Source organism: Pangasianodon hypophthalmus, chromosome 2 (assembly GCF_027358585.1).
Source record: "Pangasianodon hypophthalmus isolate fPanHyp1 chromosome 2, fPanHyp1.pri, whole genome shotgun sequence".
NCBI classification, from domain to species: Eukaryota; Metazoa; Chordata; class Actinopteri; order Siluriformes; family Pangasiidae; genus Pangasianodon; species Pangasianodon hypophthalmus.
The window spans coordinates 31,649,597-31,665,008 of record NC_069711.1 but is presented as its reverse complement, the minus strand read 5'-3'; the positions used below and the strand labels follow the sequence as shown (position 1 = coordinate 31,665,008).

Below are 15,412 nucleotides of genomic sequence, written 5' to 3'. Positions count from 1 at the left end.
GGCCAATGATGATCAATAATCCAATAACAATACACACATGACATGCTGCAACCCAAAAATTTGACAGAAACACGGATGAAAAACATTCAATCAGCCACTTTATTGCCCTCTGTAGGTACAAAGACAGTTCTGGACAGAAAGCATCAACTGGACAAACCGTCACAATGTCTCAGAAAGACAACATTTACACAGTCAAGCACTGGAGGAGAGCAAAACTGAGCTGGAAGTACAACGTAGAACTGAAAAACGTTCAATTCTCTCATGATCTGGAAGAAAGGATCGGTCTCTTTCTGTCTGTCTGAAATTTCACTGCTAAGCAATCTCTGTTTCAACACTATACGAGATTCACTTCTCCGTCTGTACCATCTGCCATTTCATTACTTCAGTAAGACGAGTGTCAGTATATTAGATTATCCACAGATATTGTACAGATTATCATTGCAACTGCACGTCTTTATCTTAAATAAATAAAACCTCAGCTATTAAAAACGATCGCGTCGATATCATGTCAGTTCAGAATACTGTAAAAGGTATTGCTGTATGCAACACTCTCTCTGTCTCTCTCTCTCTCTCTCTCTCTCTCTCACACACAAACACACACACACACACACACACACACACGCACACGCACGATTGTCACATAAGGACAAAAAAAAAAAATCACAGATAAATAGAAGTGTGTTTCTGTGAGAGGATTAAATGTCTAGTTTATAGTAAAGATGGTAAAAAAAAATTCTAAAATAACCTGACCATGGCACAAGAACTGCACATTTAAAGCAAACTGGGAACACTTCAACTTTCTCCAACTGTATCGGTTAAATAGTGTTCAACAAGCAAAACTGAGCAAAATGTGCATATGATAAAACATCTTCAATGGAATCCAGCAAGTCAAAATTCCATGCATCTGATTGGCTGTTGGAGCAGCATGTGATCACCAATATTATCCACTCACTCCTTCATGTATGTAACTATGCAAATATCAACCTTCAGTGCAATTTAAGATTTGTTAATCACTGGTTTTACACTGAGGAATATGTGTAAAAGCAACAAAAAAAAAAAAAAATGGCACCCTATTGCAGCATCACGTGTCCTGTATGTGTCCAGAATTTTCCTTGAAAAAACGATTTTAGCCTCTTTCACATTCATGGAAGAAAAAAAAACCAAAAGATATAGGGGAAAAAAAACAAGGATCATTGCTTTAAAAAGAAAATCTATCAAGAGAAAGCAGGATTTTTAAGTACAGATGAAATTTAAGGTCTAAAATCACACTGGAAGAGATAACGTTACAAAAAAAAAAAGCCACAGGAATGATCAGGAAGTTTTTCCCTGTCAGGCAGCTGCATCGTGATCCCGGCCCAGCCCATGATCAGCTCATCACATGTCCGTCATGACAGCATGCGGCCGGTCCGTCAGTCAGTCACTCAGCTCATCGACGTGCTCCTTATGTGATCTTCTCATGCTGAATTTGATAATAACATGCCTGACAGGACAGAGAAACAAACTCAGACGTAAAGTTTTAAATTTTTCATTTGAATTCTGTGTGTGTTTTTGTGCAGTACCTTCAACGTGGTGAACATGATGCCGTGCTCTCCGTGCTGCACACACGGGTCCATGAGGTCCTCTATCAGACTGACCTCTGACCCCAAGTTCCTTATTCTGGGGAGTGAAAAAAAAAAAAAACAGCGTCGTACATACTTTTTATGAACCAAGAAGCAGATTACACACTGTCTCTGGATATCAGCTGATATTTAAAAACAGAGTCTCTAACGGTGGCGTCTCTAATACAGCCACAAAGTGTACAGAGATTTACTTAAATAAATAAATCAGCCTAGATTCACAGGGTTATATCAATAAGATAGCTTGCTCTTAAGTACACAGGGTTGTGATAGAAGCTAAACGCCGCAAAGTGTGTTACCGAGCACGCAGCACCACGTAGAGAAAAACAGGAAACAGATCATCCATGGACCACAGGAAGTCCTGTTTGAGTAAGGTAAGCACCTCCTGCGTTATCTCCTCAAAGGTCAGCTGGATGACCTGCAGCTTGTCCGAGGGAGTGAATGTTGTGCTGACGGACAAAAAAAAACAAACGGAAAACATGTGGATGAAACTCTGAATGCTGAAGAGCTCTGAAAGTGGAGCTCTGTAGCTCATCATCACACAGGATTTCGAACCTGATTTGCTGTAGTGTCTCCACAGCTGAAGCGAAACAGGCATCTTTAGTGCCGGGTAGGACCTATACACACACACACACACACACACACACACAAATACAGGACATATTTACCAAATTTCCCTCACAACCAGGAAAACAGTAGTGGTGTAGACAAAATGTCTACCTGTTGCTTTTCTCCGTGTGCTGTGACGGTTACAGGCCAGAATTTCCTACAAAAGCAGAAATGTTGATGAACATGGTTAGACCCAGAACATCACCAGTGCTTGTGTAGTTTTATTTGTGAACGTGTATATCTCACTGTTGCACTCCGAGAAAGGCGAGAAGAGCGAGGTCAGGCTGCTTGTTAAGACGCAACACACAGTCCCAGTACACGTCGTCTTCTTTCTCCTTGTCCAGAGCGTACAGTGTGAAGAGAGGCGGGTAGAGACGCGGCAGCAAGACGGGCAGCAGCAGGGCTGAGCTACTGACCACACGCCTGCGGACAAACACTTTTAGGTACACTTATACCACAGCACTCACAACAGTTCTGTCTGAAATATGCATTGTTTATGGTAACACACTTGTTTTAATATGTTATCGTTACTACAGTAACAACATAAAGAGGGACTTGTATGATGGATGCATGATATAAATGGATAAAATATAACAAGTAATCTCTGATATGGTGAAGTTTTCTGTAACAGAGTTAAAGCTTTAACATTAAGTTTTCTGACAGGAAGGTTTTTGGAAATAAAAGTAACATGACAAGCTGCAGGTCTTATTAACTTCAAGATGGTGGCTGAACAGTTAAGGCTCAGGGTTACTGATCGGAAGGTCGGAGGTTCAAGCCCCAGCACTGTCAAGCTGCTGTATCATGGCTGACCCTGCACTCTGACCCCAGCTTCCTAGCAAGCTGGGATATGCGAAAAAAACCCTGCATTTCATTGGCTTTGTACTTGTACTCTTCACAATGACAATAAAGTTGAATCTTAATCTAAGAGAGAAGAAAGAGAGGCTGATGCGGGAACGACTCTTTGTATCTACTATAATGTAAGTGATAACAGGTATGATTCACAGAGGTTACACAATATTAAATGCAACTTGAAAGGGTTAAAAAAGCATGACGTGTCATTCTTGAATAAATTAAACATGAAGCGTGATTTGCGTGTTCTGATTCTCACCCCGGTTTTGGAGACTCGAGCTCACTGCTAGTTGACTTCGATTCCTTCTTTCCGTTTGGAGCCTCAACCAGCAACCCGCCTTCCTCTGGGAGATCAGGAAACAGAAACCTACAACACACACACACACACACACACACACACACACACAGGTCACTCTATAGCAATAATCATATCACAGTTACAGAAAATCATAATGGAATACGGCTGTCAGAAGGAATGTCACCATTCAAATACTATTCAAAAATTCTCTAACTTTTACGCATTTAAATGCAAATAAGCCACATTTGATTGTTTGAGATCAGATGATTGCTAAACACCTACATAACATCACAAAACATTTGGGCAAAATGACCTCAAACTTGTCATTTATCATTTATTGCATACTTTATTTTCACATTATGTTTTAATTATTCTTACAATAATATTTTTACTATAAATTTTATATAAGGAACAAATGATGTGTGGTGAAAGTTTTAAGAATTTCCAGCAGGGACTGACTCACTCTTCTGTATATTAAAATTAATATATTAATATATATGTGTATATATTAATGTACATAGCATAACTTTTTCTGTAATATAGTCTCATTAATATAAGAATGCATTCGAATACTAAAACTTTTAAACCACTAAAATTCATTTAAATACATTAAGAACCACACACACACACACACACACACACACACACACACCTGACAATCTGAAAGATGCGGCTGAGGTAAGATTTGATCTCGTTGACGGCCTGCTGCAGCAGCCTGCGGTTTGCTCCGACACCCACGTACGTCATCCGGTACACGGCTACCAACGTCTCCACCAACCGCCCCAGTGGGTGCAGCGGTGTGTCACACGCCTGGGAACAAAGGTCAAATGTCAGCTGCGTTACCGTACTGTTCTTCTCACTGTAGACAGGACAGTGTACAGGACTGACCTTGATGAGGTAGCGGCGGATGGTGTCATATTTCTCCAGTGTAACAGGCCCGTCATGCTGAGGGATGAACTCCAGGCTCTCCAGAGTTTTATTATGGGAACGACTCAACAGCTCAGGACTAAACACAAACACACACACACACTTTGACATGGCTTTGGTATATATTTGTATACACCGGATGTTTCTGTTCATGTAGTGCCTATATATTCAGTCTATTTATACTAAAATTTACACAGGAGCTCAGGAACGTTTATCTGAACTAACTGGGAAGAACCTGCGTCTCAAGATGGCGGACGGAGTGTACAATTCATCCCGTCACAGTCCTGAGTCAGAGAGTCAGACTGTACCTGTCCCTCTGCTGTCTCCTGTTAGTGGTCAGCGCTATAGCGATGCTGTCCCAGGCCACCCTGGTCTCTCCCTGTCCCAGTGTGTCACATCCCAGCTGGCTCCAGCACTCCCCAAACACTGCCTTCCACTTCTCCTCAGGGTGCACGGAGAACTGACCCAGTTTACTGCTCTCACACACACACACACACACGCACACACATCCAAAAACATCACACATTAGCATACCACAAGGCAGGTATTAGTGAAATGTCGAAAATGTGAAATAAACATACAGCGCACGGCTCTTGTCCTTGTCCGAGTCGTACAGGTTGGGTTTGTAGTAGGACCCTGATATCTTCAGGCCGGTTCCCCACACCCCGCTGATGGAGCCCTCGATGTAGTCGCCATTAGGCATCGTCAGAGTACCCTGGACAGAGGTGGTGTCAGGCATGTTTCCAAAACAGGACACTTTTTAGTTCTTGCTCTAGAGTAAGTACTTTTCTGAGGATGAGGAACTATTGGGGTGGAACTTGCAGAACTGAACTTCGCTGATGGTTTTTTTTTTCCTTTTTTATGGAAGCATGAATTTAAAAACTAAAAGGAGAAGAGTATACTACTGAGTGCAAAAGTTTGTGTACTCCTACTTTAAACGAATGAAACCAACAATGCATTCGATGAGTGTTATTTTTTTAGTTATAAGTTTCTTATATTAGTCAGATGTTTCTTCAATATCACAAGCAACAAAATGGTCCAGAATTGCATGCAAGATATTTAAAAGCGAAAAAAAAATAAAATCTAAATTAGATTCTGAATGTGATATAAACGACCTTCGCAGACTCATGCTGTTTTGGAATTTTTCTAATCTCTCAGGCAGTTTTCCTGGTATTTACTGTATTTTCCACTCGTGTAGACCATGTAGACATTTTTATATCCTTTTTATTCTTTTCTTCAGCAGAGTCAGTATTTGATATTTCCTGTTTTAGATCTTGTAATAGCTGTTTCTGTGATTCCTGCTAAATCTTAACTTTATCTTGAGAGCTTATTTAATCTTTTTCTCACATCTTAAAACACATCAACACGTTTAATTACTAGACACCTGAATGAGCCATTTTTATATAAACTAACTAGAGTAGCGTTTTCCAAACGGGGTTTGTGAGCGATGGGAATGTCAATATCATATTACATAAAAGTAAATAAATTACAATGCAATACAATACAATTTTTTATTTAATAATTCAGGTTGATGGAGTTCAGCTGCCAAAATGGTCCAACTATTGGATTTAACTGTTAAAAATAACAGCGGCCTTCATCATATAAAAAAATACACACCAATAATTGTAAATTAAATTTTGTTTCATGAATAAACTGAGGTACATTTATAATTTTGTTACACAGAAATCAAGATGTATGCAAATTTCTGCACTCGACAGTTGACTTTTTAATCTTAGTTCTCATTCAGAACTTTTTTTAGGTCCTTAAAAGGTCCCTCAGAGAGAGGGAGGGAGGGAGAGAGAGAGAGAGAGAGAGAGAGAGAGAGAGAGAGAGAGAGAGAGAGAGAGAGAGAGAGAGAGAGAGAGAGAGAGAGAGAGAGAGAGAGAGAGAGAGAGAGAGAGAGAGAGAGAGTGTATTTGTGTGTGTTTTCGAAATCACCTTTCCGTTAAGAGTCCAGTCTTCTGAGAAATCCCCCTCGAATGCGGTGTCGTCTTCTGAAAGTAAAACACCCGTCCCCTGAGTGTGTGAGAGAGAAAGAAAAGACAATAAGTAACAGAAAAAGTACTGATGTGTAACGGAAAAGTTTAGGAGAAGTTTATGTTTACCATCATTTTATTGCTGCTGAAAGCTCCCTCGTAGTAGAGACCAAACTGTGTGACGATAACACCGTTCCCCTGCTTCTGATCATCCTGCCATACACCCATGTACTTCTCTCCTCTGATATCAAAACACACACACACACACACACATGAAATGTTGAGGGTCTACAACTGCCTCAGAGATACCAAGGTTTTACACTCAATAAAAATACTCTTGTTTCAAATATATACTCTTACCGTCCACTTTATTAGGAACACCTGTACACCTGCTCGTTCATATAACTATCCGATCAGCCAGTCATGTCGCAGCAGCGAAACGCATAAAATCATGCAGATACCTCAGTGGCTTAAATGCGAGCTATGACGTTCTCTCACCTTGTGATGTCATCAAACACGCCGTAGCCAGTTTTCTTGTCGTTCAGCCACTGGCCGATGAAGACGCTGGGGGAGGTGGAGTTGAGCTTGCCGCTCCGCAGCATACCGTGGCCGTGACGCATGTTATCCTGAAACGAGCCCTCGTACACTTCTCCTGTGGCGTACCTACAATCACACACACACACACACACACACACACACACAGAACATAAAACCCTGTAATGGAACCACCATGAAACTTGTTTTGTGGACATTCCACAACAATGTACCTAAAAATGGAAAAAACGCACAATGTGTTGTTCATTAATGGATGAAAATTGGTAAATTGCTGTAGTTTAAAAGAAAGTTTTAAGAAAAATAGCCAACTTCTGGGTGGTAGTATTAACTCAACTTCATCACCCCACACTGTTGTTGATTCATTTCCTATAACAGCACACCAACAGGTGTTTTATTCCTTAATAATAGCACCACTTTCTTGGTGTCTGTTGAACTGCATTGAATTCAGCACCTGAAGGTCCCAAATCCGTGCATCTTTCCATCCTTCCAGTGGCCCTGGTAATGATCATTCTTGTTAAGGTTCTTGTTAAGAACAATATAGTCGCCAAACCTAAAAAAAAATAATAAAAATAATAATAATAATTGATACCTTGATATCTGCTGCATTTCTTTGTGCTGATGTTTATCCATTAACATATTAAAGATATGCAACCAACCCATCCTCGAGTCCGTTCTTAAACGTCCCGGTGTACGTCCTTCCATCTGGCCATTTTAACACACCCCTATAACACAGAAGCAACCAATCAGCTCTTTCTCATCATTCATGAAAGCTCCGCCCCCTTCCCGAGACACCCACCTCCCGTGGGGTTTGCCTGCCACCCAGCGGCCCTCGTACACCGCGTCCTTCAACCTGCTGTCCTTATAGAAGGTGTAGGAGGCGGTTCGGGAAATGGGCGGGTCTGCTCTCAATCCCGCGCCGGAGGTAAGAGGGGCTGTATATAACCCCGCCCCACTCAGTGCCTGCTCCACTGCCTGATTTATGGCACGCAACCACTTTGCCTGAAAGCAATTCACGCAGGAATAAAGCAAACAGTAAAATCAAGGGTTAAGTATAAAGTATATGCTGTTATTGGAAAATAATCAACTTCGGGCAGGTGGCAGAAACTCCGCTTCATCGCACCACCTCATTGTTGATTATTTTTCTACAACAGCACACCCTCGTGTGTTTCATTCCTTACTTAGCCATGCAAAAAATTACGTTCTTGCTTTCAGGGTTGCTTTATGTATCTAAAGAAACAAGATTATCCTGAGCCAGCAGGTTTGATTGACAGGTTACCTTTTCGGATGGCGAGGAAGCCAGCAGCGTGAAGCTTTCCTCAGGTGAGGTCAACTTCAACCCGTACCTGCCGGACACAACACATCTTATTACAGAAATCACGACACACACTCTTTAGCACAGGAGTACGATTTAACCGGCTCACTCACAGGCCAGCGTTCTCGTCAGACATTGGCTCCACCCACAGCGTGGCCAACGGGAAGACGTGATGAGTGGAGAACTGAGGAAGAGCGCAGGAAGAAGATAGAGTCATACACACATTCATACACACATTCAAGACACAGCCAGGAGTCTTTACCTGGAGTCACATAAACTCTATAAAGGCAGAACATGCCAAAAACACAGGAGATTTGTTTTCATCAACGGCATGCTAGAACACATTTCACCGCAAACATAAAAGAGATTTGGATAATCCCGCAAACACACGGGCTGCACAGTACATCACGTACTAACCATTATGTCAATGCTGAAATCTACAATATGATATTATACATCGTTTTATACCACAGCGCTGATGAGTTCTCAATTCTGATTGGTCAGAATGTGTGCGCTGATTAATTCTCTACAACAGCTCTCTCTATAGAAACAGCATTTCAGAGGGATTTGTATGATGGATGATTAACAAACAAATGAAAATAAGTGTGTAATTACTGATACATTCACGTTTTTTGTAAGAAGACATTTAGTTTACATTTATGGAAGGAGTCTCCAGTGTCAGAGGTAAAACTGTTAAATATTCCAGACATAAAGCTTATGCTTTGTGTTGTCTTGGTAACATGACAAAACTTTTTCATTTTTTGTCTCTAACATCTGGAGAAAGAAAAAAAGATGTGTAGGAACGAGAGTTTATAGCTGTTATAATGATATATAATGTAAGTGATAACAGGAAAAAAATCTTCACTGACGTTCCGTGACATTTATCTATAAAAAAGTACAACGTGTCATTCTATAATACATACAAAATTGTTAATGTTAGAAAATTGCTGCGGTATAAGAGGAATAAAACACTTTGGGATGTGCTTGAAGAGAAAAGTAATCAACTTTGCGAGATTACACCATGCAATCATTGATTATTTTCCTATAACAGCATGCCTTGAAGTGTGTTATTCTTTATTTTTAGTCATTTCACTCATCAGCATATTCACAATACGATTATGATTTTCTGTATATACTGTGCAGCCCTACCACACACACACACACACACACACACACACACACACATACACACATACACACACACACACACACACACACAGACTCTATAAACCCAGAAAAAGAGGAAATTAGAGAATTGGGGTAAAAGTAATACAGGCAGGAGCCTGCCATGGGGATAACTAACACCGGGACTGTGTCTGACGCAACCAAAGGACAGATAAACACACTGTACTGCAGCATTCAAGGGAGACAGGCCGGGGAGAGGGCAACTACAGGCACGGGAAAGGGCTTGGATCAGGCACTTGTGTGCCAGTGGCTCCAAAAAGAGACAACACAGCAATGATTCTTACTATATAACCACTACAACTATCTAACTCTTAACAGAAAGATGAATATGCTCATTATGATCTGTTAATAAGAGACAAATCACAAATGTGCTTTACTATGCACACTATTCACTATGTCTCTGAACTAAGGTGATGTAAATAGTTACATGAACGTGCTACGATTTGTCTAAATGTATTACGTAAAGAATTAAACGCTTCAGGGTGTGCTGTTATAGCAAAATAATCAACGACTGGGTGTTACTGAGAGTTTAGTGTTACAGTTACCGCCATGAAGTTGATATTTTCTTGTAAGATCACGCAGAGAAGCATTTTCTTCCTGTAACACCACGGCGATTTGCCAGCAATTACAATTTTTTTCATTAATTAAAGAACTTTTAATACATTTATAGACAAGTTTATACGAGACAAGTTAGTTCCTGTCATGACCTACATTATAGCAGCTATAAACTGTTGTTCCCTCACTCTCTTTTTCTCTTTCTTACAATACAGAGAATAATCCATAAATGTTAAATAAACCTCTCCTTACAGAGACATTTATACATTTATACATTTTTTTCTTTGTTAAATAATAACTTTTTTTAAAATTTGTTTATTAATAGTCTTAAATATCTTGATACATCCACGATACAAGGTTACTATAGAAACAATAACACGGCTGACACTGACACTGGAGACTCCTTCCATAAATGTTACATAAACGTCTCCTTACGTAAAACTTAAAAAAGTCTCAGTGTAAGCTGCTACCTGTGAAAACACAGTTTGCTTTTGTTTATAAAAAGCACAAGGAAATAAGAAAAATTGATTCTTATATATGGTATGTACACTCGACGTATAAGGTATTTGTTCAAATACTGCAAAAACATTTATTCTTGAATATGTGACACAAGTTTAGAGATATTTGTGGACAGTGAAGCATGTGCTGTGTCTCTTATTGATAGATCATGCTGCACATTGATATTCGTCAATAATTATGACCCTAATCTCTAGCCAACAATAAGAAAAGGACATGTTTAACCCTGACATCGCTACATCTAGCTACATCTTCACAGTCACAATAATTCAAAAACACATCCCTGATCTCACTAATCAGAGCAGAGAGCGAAAGACAAACTGCACTATAGCGCTGAGCCCAGCCCTGAACACTAGGGGAAGCTGTGCTAGAGAAGAATAATTGCTCTATTGTTCTTACACTTATTCATACTTACAAGCCCCTTAGAGGCAAACATTCCCTACCGGGACAGAAATAAAACATCAGACACTCAGATCTCTCTCGGGAGCATCAAAACAGATCATCAGATGTGGGGAAGCAGAGGGAAAAGCAGTGATGAGCGAGGGAGAACAGAGGAAGACACAAGAACGGAGGTACCTGAGCGTGAACGAGAGCGTCATTGAAGAGGATGAACCAGTTGACGGAGAAGCGTCCTGCGTTCTGCAGGGTCAGGGCTTTGTTACTGCTCTCACACACCAAGCGGCGAGACGGTTTACGCAGAGAGTCCTGAGATAATGGTGCATATGACAGGGTGATCGGTTAAGAATAAATAACCTACCTCAGCCTTCTACTCTAAACACTCCAATTCCCAGAATTCTTAGTCTGGAATAATAGTCACAAATGTTTCATCTTATCCTGTCATGTACAAGCTCTCATTAAATATGTCAAGAGTCATTACAAGAAAAAAAATAATGCTTGAAAGGAAGAAGCAGAGACGGTTTGTACAAGATGTCTAATTAAATGTAAATTGTAGAAATATTTAAGTGATCACTCACCGTCATCTTTCCTGGAAAGCTCCTCCAGAAGTGCAGTGTGTACTCCGCCTCCTTCCTCTTCCTCTTAAGATGAAGAGCCAGAGCCTCGTACTTCTGATAGGCCTCCTGCAGCTTCTGATATTCCGCACAGCTCTGAGAGGCGTTTAGGTACAACACACACAGACAAGCATCACATAAAACTATTGAATAACTACAGAATATATTTTTATACATCTATTACACAGTATTAAAGTGTAATTATTTAGCATAGACATAATGCTTATACATACTGGGTCGTAGCATGATGACAGTTTGAGCAGCAGGTGGCTGTACTCGTGGAGATGGCGGATGGGAAGGTAAAACAGATGAGCCAGAACGTCGGCCAGCATCGCACCGTCTTCTGAACACTCGGACAGTTTCTGCACCGTCTCTGCACCCTTCCCGAACACATCCCTACACAACAAGCGTTCAAAAAACTACATCTTAGAACTCCCAAAATGAACAGACATCACAATTTATAACAGGTCTAAAAAAAAAAAGGAAAAAATCCATAAAATAATGGATCTGCAAAAATCTACTTTGCACAGCTTTCCTCTTGTAGTGTAGTAGATTTATTCTCTTTAAACAATACTATTATAATAACATATAACATAATAGCTTCTATATAATGGTAGATTTTGTAGAAGTGGAAGTACGTTATCATATGTTTTAACGTGTAAAACGAACAAAACAAAAATTAGAAACAATCTTTTATTTGAATTAAAAGATTGGGGAAAAAAACAGCTAGTCTCTGTTATTCCACTAGAGAGAAAAATAGAGGAATAAACTGTACAATATGTAGGCAAGGGGGTGAATACACCTTCTTCCTTCAAACTGCGAGCATCTGCACTGGCCCACTTTTGCACATCCTGCACTACTGTACAGTTAATGTCTCTATTTTTATATTTTTATATTTATACTCATAGTTTTCAGAGCTTTATAGTTTCTTTAAATTTATTCTTCTCATTTCATAACTTTCTCTTTTCTCTTTTACTTTCTTATCTTACCTAACAATGTTTTCCTTATTAATATTATTCTTATTTCTTGTATTTTCCGGTTATTACTAAGCACCTTTAAACCAAGACAATTCCGTGTGCACGTAAACCCACAGTACTTGGCAGTAAAGCTGATTCCGATCCTGAATCCTTATGCAAAACACTGTAGAATAAATCCATCATTTGTTTTTAGGGTTTTTTTTTTGCAATGAATTGCAGTCTGTTCCTCTGTTTTGAAGGTGATGTCCATTTGTGCAGTCTTTCAGATAAATGCAGATAAATGAACACATTTCAGGGGAGTTGTTGAGTTCTAAACTGTTTGTGTGTGTACGTGTGTGTGTGTGTGTTTGTGGTCTGACCCACTTAAGTTTGGAGTAAGTGTAACATGGCACATTACCTAAATGAGTGACAACTGTCGACAGATCCAGACTCACACTTCTCAATTTTTTAACTACAAAACATAATAAAACACACACCAACCCACAAAGAAAACACACACACACACACCCACACACACACACCCAAACACAGACACAGCACAATGACTCACTGGCAAGGTTTAACAAGAGCCTGAAAGCCGCCCATGACCAGCATGTTTCCCACTGCAGCACAGAACCTAGAGAGAGAGAGAGAGAGAGAGAGAGAGAGAAACAGGAAATTACAAATCTTTATTAGATTACTGATTTGTTCTGGCATTTTCCATAATATCAGCATGTTATTGTGTTATTATGTCTTATTATGACCTCATATTCTGTGTGTGTGTGTGTGTGTGTGTGTGTGTGTGTGTGTGTGTGTGTACTTGCTCAGAATACGTGTCCAGGAACAGATGTGCATTGTCAAGGAGAACCAGGCCTCTGAGATCACGTGAGCGCCGCAGGAAGGAGGTCAAGGCTGCGGAGTTCTGACCCGTCAACTGTGACAGGCGGCTGAAGCAACCAATCAGATTCTGGAGGAGTCCGGTGCAGGAGGGTCCCAGCGCAGAGCTTAAAGAATCTACCAAGATAAAAAAAATATGTTTATTGTTATAGAGTGCAATAGTTTTCACCTTTTCCTTGTTTAAAAATAAAACACACATTCACGCACACACACACACACACACACACACACACAATACCCAGTTTAAGCAGTGGCTGCAGAAGCAGGCTCTTGATGTTCGTCAGTTTGCAGTAGTACTTTCTCTCGGCTGCTGCCAGCTCGTGCAGACTGGCGACTAAACCCACCACGTTACGGTCGGCAATCGCTGCACACACCTGTCCACCTGCACTCACACTGCTCACATAGCCCAGCTACATCACACACACAACACACACACAACAGCACACAACAGCACACAACAGCACAAGGTCAGCAATGATACCCGGTAGAGACGCAATGATTATTCGAATGTGTGTATTATTATTATTATTATTATTATTATTATGTTTATTTCACAAAAATATCATACTATGACACTGGGATACATTTTGTCAAGTTTGGTAACAAAGTACTGACAAAATAGTATTCCACATTATAGAGGGGAAAAAAAATCTATAATCTACAACTGTGCTGCATTTTTCCATAGTATCAGTATGTTAGAGTATTATTATGACCTCAAATTGTGTGTGAGATGAACTCATGATGATATCACAACTTTCTTTATTACAATATAGATATCATGTTGGCATATCGTCCAGCACTACGGTCATGATGCTGAGAAATCCTGGAAGTATGGTGTCACTAACGTTCATGCAGAAGGGCAGCAGTACGGGTTGCTGTGTGTAACCTCCGCTCTCCTCCTGGGCCGTTTCGCCGGATCCCTCCTTCACCTGCTCACCGCTGTAGTAGAGGATTGGCTGAAGGCAGTCTCCGTCAGCCAGTAGGACAGTGTGATGCTGTCCTGCCGCCACGTCCCACGCACGAATCCCCTCCGACAGCTACAGACCCACAGAGAGGACAAACAGAGTAAGAGAGGATGGAGGATTTGTGTATCTGTGTATCAAAGGATCATTAGGATGTGGGGAATAATGTGTCTGTAAAATGTACCATTGTTATATGTATATGTGAAAGGAAAATGGTCTGATCAGGATTTTTCTGTAGAGTCTGCATAAATTCAGACCAGATCCAAGAACAAAAGCCTTGGACAATCGATCATGTTTTTATTCCCAATAGCTGAGGCAATTTTGCAGGAAAAAAAAAGTCATTCCAGATGTCTTGAAGGTCATACCATGCCACTGACTATGAAAATCAAGGGCAGCTCATATCCTATTAATCACATTTTACACACAGGTAATCACCATATCGTACGATTCAGAAAGTTGGGCAAAGAAATAGGTAGCAATTTTAGTAAAACAGAAATGAAATCTATAAAAAGTGTCACCTAAATCTATAAAAGGTTTATCAGTGGGTTTGTTGATGATTAAGGGTTGATTTCATTCTATCATTGTATTAATTGATGATTAAAAACACAACCTGGTTGTGGAAAATTAAATGAAAAATTTAATACGAGATCTTGTGTATCTATAAAAAAATGAAAGAAAATGGAAGAAAAAGATCAAATTGTTCTTCTTGTCTTAGTTTTGAGAATAAATGGGAGTCACAGAAGGAAACAAAAGGGATAAGATCTACTGGAGTAAGGAAAAAGAGACCTGGGTAATCATTATTTTGAAGAAGCCAGTGGTGAGATAATTCCACAAAAATGACCTGTTGTTTGTTTACCATGAGTGTGTGATGTTCCTCGTACGGAAATTTTTGAGTGTGGAGTTGTTGAAAGCCAACTCCTTTTTTTATTTTAATGCTGTGTGATTTAAATTATTTTTCTGAGCAGTAGATAATTCACTAGACCCTGAAAGGACATCCTGCCACTGGTGTGTGTGTGTGTGTGTATATACACCTTGGCTAGACGAGGGATGGTGCTGGGGGATTCCATGTGCCCCAGTTGACCAAAGCTGTTACTGCCCCAGGAGAACACCTGTCACACAACACACATTTAACATTTAACCAATACACACTGCTTTATAAACATATACACACACTTCTGATCATCTTGCC

At 40.1% G+C, this 15,412-nt stretch overlaps 1 protein-coding gene across 5 annotated transcripts in view; it reads right to left on the bottom strand.

The window, feature by feature from the left end:
• Positions 1–76: 76 nt before the first annotated feature.
• als2b (alsin Rho guanine nucleotide exchange factor ALS2 b) overlaps positions 77–15,412 on the bottom strand; it is a 24,667-nt gene continuing 9,331 nt past the window's right edge. For 3 of the 5 annotated variants that reach the window (XM_053231680.1, XM_053231689.1, XM_053231684.1), the window contains exons 9-35: positions 15,255–15,332; positions 14,107–14,298; positions 13,500–13,671; positions 13,189–13,378; positions 12,936–13,001; positions 11,642–11,804; positions 11,373–11,522; positions 10,975–11,103; positions 8,256–8,326; positions 8,107–8,173; positions 7,627–7,829; positions 7,487–7,552; positions 7,282–7,380; positions 6,774–6,938; positions 6,405–6,516; positions 6,238–6,315; positions 4,881–5,014; positions 4,608–4,772; positions 4,261–4,378; positions 4,025–4,182; positions 3,334–3,441; positions 2,472–2,648; positions 2,337–2,382; positions 2,172–2,233; positions 1,916–2,065; positions 1,560–1,656; positions 77–1,480 (exon numbers count right to left, since the gene is read on the bottom strand). In XM_053231680.1, the coding sequence (XP_053087655.1) occupies positions 1,442–1,480; positions 1,560–1,656; positions 1,916–2,065; positions 2,172–2,233; positions 2,337–2,382; positions 2,472–2,648; positions 3,334–3,441; positions 4,025–4,182; positions 4,261–4,378; positions 4,608–4,772; positions 4,881–5,014; positions 6,238–6,315; positions 6,405–6,516; positions 6,774–6,938; positions 7,282–7,380; positions 7,487–7,552; positions 7,627–7,829; positions 8,107–8,173; positions 8,256–8,326; positions 10,975–11,103; positions 11,373–11,522; positions 11,642–11,804; positions 12,936–13,001; positions 13,189–13,378; positions 13,500–13,671; positions 14,107–14,298; positions 15,255–15,332 (3,255 nt within the window). In that variant the 3' untranslated portion in view covers positions 77–1,441. The remainder of the gene's footprint in view (positions 1,481–1,559; positions 1,657–1,915; positions 2,066–2,171; positions 2,234–2,336; positions 2,383–2,471; positions 2,649–3,333; positions 3,442–4,024; positions 4,183–4,260; positions 4,379–4,607; positions 4,773–4,880; positions 5,015–6,237; positions 6,316–6,404; positions 6,517–6,773; positions 6,939–7,281; positions 7,381–7,486; positions 7,553–7,626; positions 7,830–8,106; positions 8,174–8,255; positions 8,327–10,974; positions 11,104–11,372; positions 11,523–11,641; positions 11,805–12,935; positions 13,002–13,188; positions 13,379–13,499; positions 13,672–14,106; positions 14,299–15,254; positions 15,333–15,412) is intronic. The other 2 variants (XM_053231686.1, XM_034314692.2) reach the window with 1 other exon arrangement.